At 49.1% G+C, this 1,716-nt stretch overlaps 1 protein-coding gene across 1 annotated transcript in view; it reads right to left on the bottom strand.

The window, feature by feature from the left end:
- The window catches only part of GOLGA1 (golgin A1), a gene marked incomplete at its 5' end in the record, with an annotated part of 10,935 nt that extends 10,166 nt beyond the window's left edge, over positions 1-769 (bottom strand). Inside the window, one exon of the mRNA XM_009072869.1 lies at positions 679-769. Within this exon, the coding sequence (XP_009071117.1) occupies positions 679-769 (91 nt within the window). The remainder of the gene's footprint in view (positions 1-678) is intronic.
- Between the last annotated feature and the right edge of the window lie 947 nt (positions 770-1,716).

Genomic DNA, 1,716 nt, shown 5'->3' with positions numbered 1-1,716 from the left:
CCTGCTCAGGAAAACTTGGATGACCACAACAATGAACACGAGCAAAGAGCTCAGTGCTGTGCACAGGGTTGGCACAAACAGGAGGGCCTGTCCCGGGGGTGAGTCACACAGACAAGGGCAAAGCCAGAGAATCCACCTGTGCCCCATGCACTTCACTGCAGAGCACTTCAGGAATGTCTCTGCCACGGGAGGCTGCAAGGAAGGGGCAGTTCATGGATGACACTGCCCTCACTGCCAACCCCAGCCCTGCCTGCCCCACGGCTGACCCAGGGCAGGAAGCAAAGCCTAAACAAAGCACACAGCCCCTGGAGGAGTCTGTGCACAGTGGAAAGGAGGATTCACTCCTGGTTGAGCTGCCTGCACAAAACTCTTGGTACCCACAGCCTCCCTCTCTCACGCTGAGCCCCAGCCAACAATTTAACTTTACCCTGTGCAGACAGGTGAACACTTTGGCCTTTCAAATTCAAAGTGAAATTGTTTCTGAATCCTTTATTTTGAACTGAACAGGAGCCTGGCAAGTCTCCAGAATAAACGAAAATAATCCTGAGCTGGCTGCAACCTTTCCTTATTTTCCAAGGCCTTCCACAAGCTCTGGGAAGCAGCAGTGTAACAGCTCAACCTGCTCTCTGCCCCTCCAGCTCCTAAACTAAGAGATTTTTTATGTATGAGGACACATACCAGACAGCTTCACCTCCAGTTTTCTTATCTGCTCGTTCCTTCTGAACAGCTGGGATGAAAGATCCTCTCTGGAGCTGCTTCCATCAGAAGCCTTGGGAGAAAAGCAACACTTATGTAACTTGTACAATTCAGAAGAAGCAATCCTGCCATACATAACTCCGGGATAACAAATACTCCCACCCTGGAATAATGCTGGGTTTGCACACAACGGGGAATGCTGCACTAGCACAGGAATGTGTAAAACATGCTGAGGGAGAAAACCAGCAGAGGCTGAGCCACACTGCTCCGTGGGGCACAGAGCTGGGGCTGGTCACCGGGGGATGGTGGAAAGGAATGGCTGAGGGGGAGAAAATCAGGCTCTGCAGCGCAGGCACCACAAGGGGCAAGGCCAAAGCCTTGAATTAGCAAGGCAGTATCAATGCCTCGGGAGGGCTTAGCTCTCTGGAGCTCTGATGCAGCAGTCTGGCCATGCAAAATCTGCTGCAAAACTGACTTCTGGTTCCTGTGGTGGTTACTGCTCCAGAAAAAAAATCAATACTAAGAGCAGTTAAATGAATATTGATAAAACAACTAATTCTTGGAGGTTTTCTGAAAACCACTCCAGACTTCAGCCACTGCCATTACTTGTTCTCTGTTCTCTAAACTCACAGATGGCAAAAGGAATTTCTACCTGAGATTTGTTAAATGCTACAAAACCTCAGAAAAACACAAGGCTAACATATTGCCATTACAAAATGCATTCAAACATTAGGAGCTACAACTTTCTGCTTAACAGGACTGGAATTTCAGCTGAGCTTCAGAAAAAGGGAGTGAAAGCTCAGCTGTTCAAATAACTTCTTGATTCTGCAGAGAGCAAGCAGAGCAGTACAGCCATGGCTGCTGGCTCTGCAGTGGGTCCTGCTGCCTCCAGCACTGGGGTGATGCTGCTTAATCCAGGCTTTCAGAGCTGGGCCAGGGCAGAGATACCAGAGCATTCCAGGGTTTTGTTTAACCCATACACTCCTGGAACTGCACCAATGGCTTAAATGTTTTAGAAGG

The sequence above is a fragment of the Acanthisitta chloris genome, unplaced genomic scaffold, assembly GCF_000695815.1.
Source record: "Acanthisitta chloris isolate BGI_N310 unplaced genomic scaffold, ASM69581v1 scaffold41804, whole genome shotgun sequence".
Taxonomy (NCBI): Eukaryota; Metazoa; Chordata; class Aves; order Passeriformes; family Acanthisittidae; genus Acanthisitta; species Acanthisitta chloris.
This window is presented reverse-complemented; position numbering and strand designations above follow the sequence as displayed.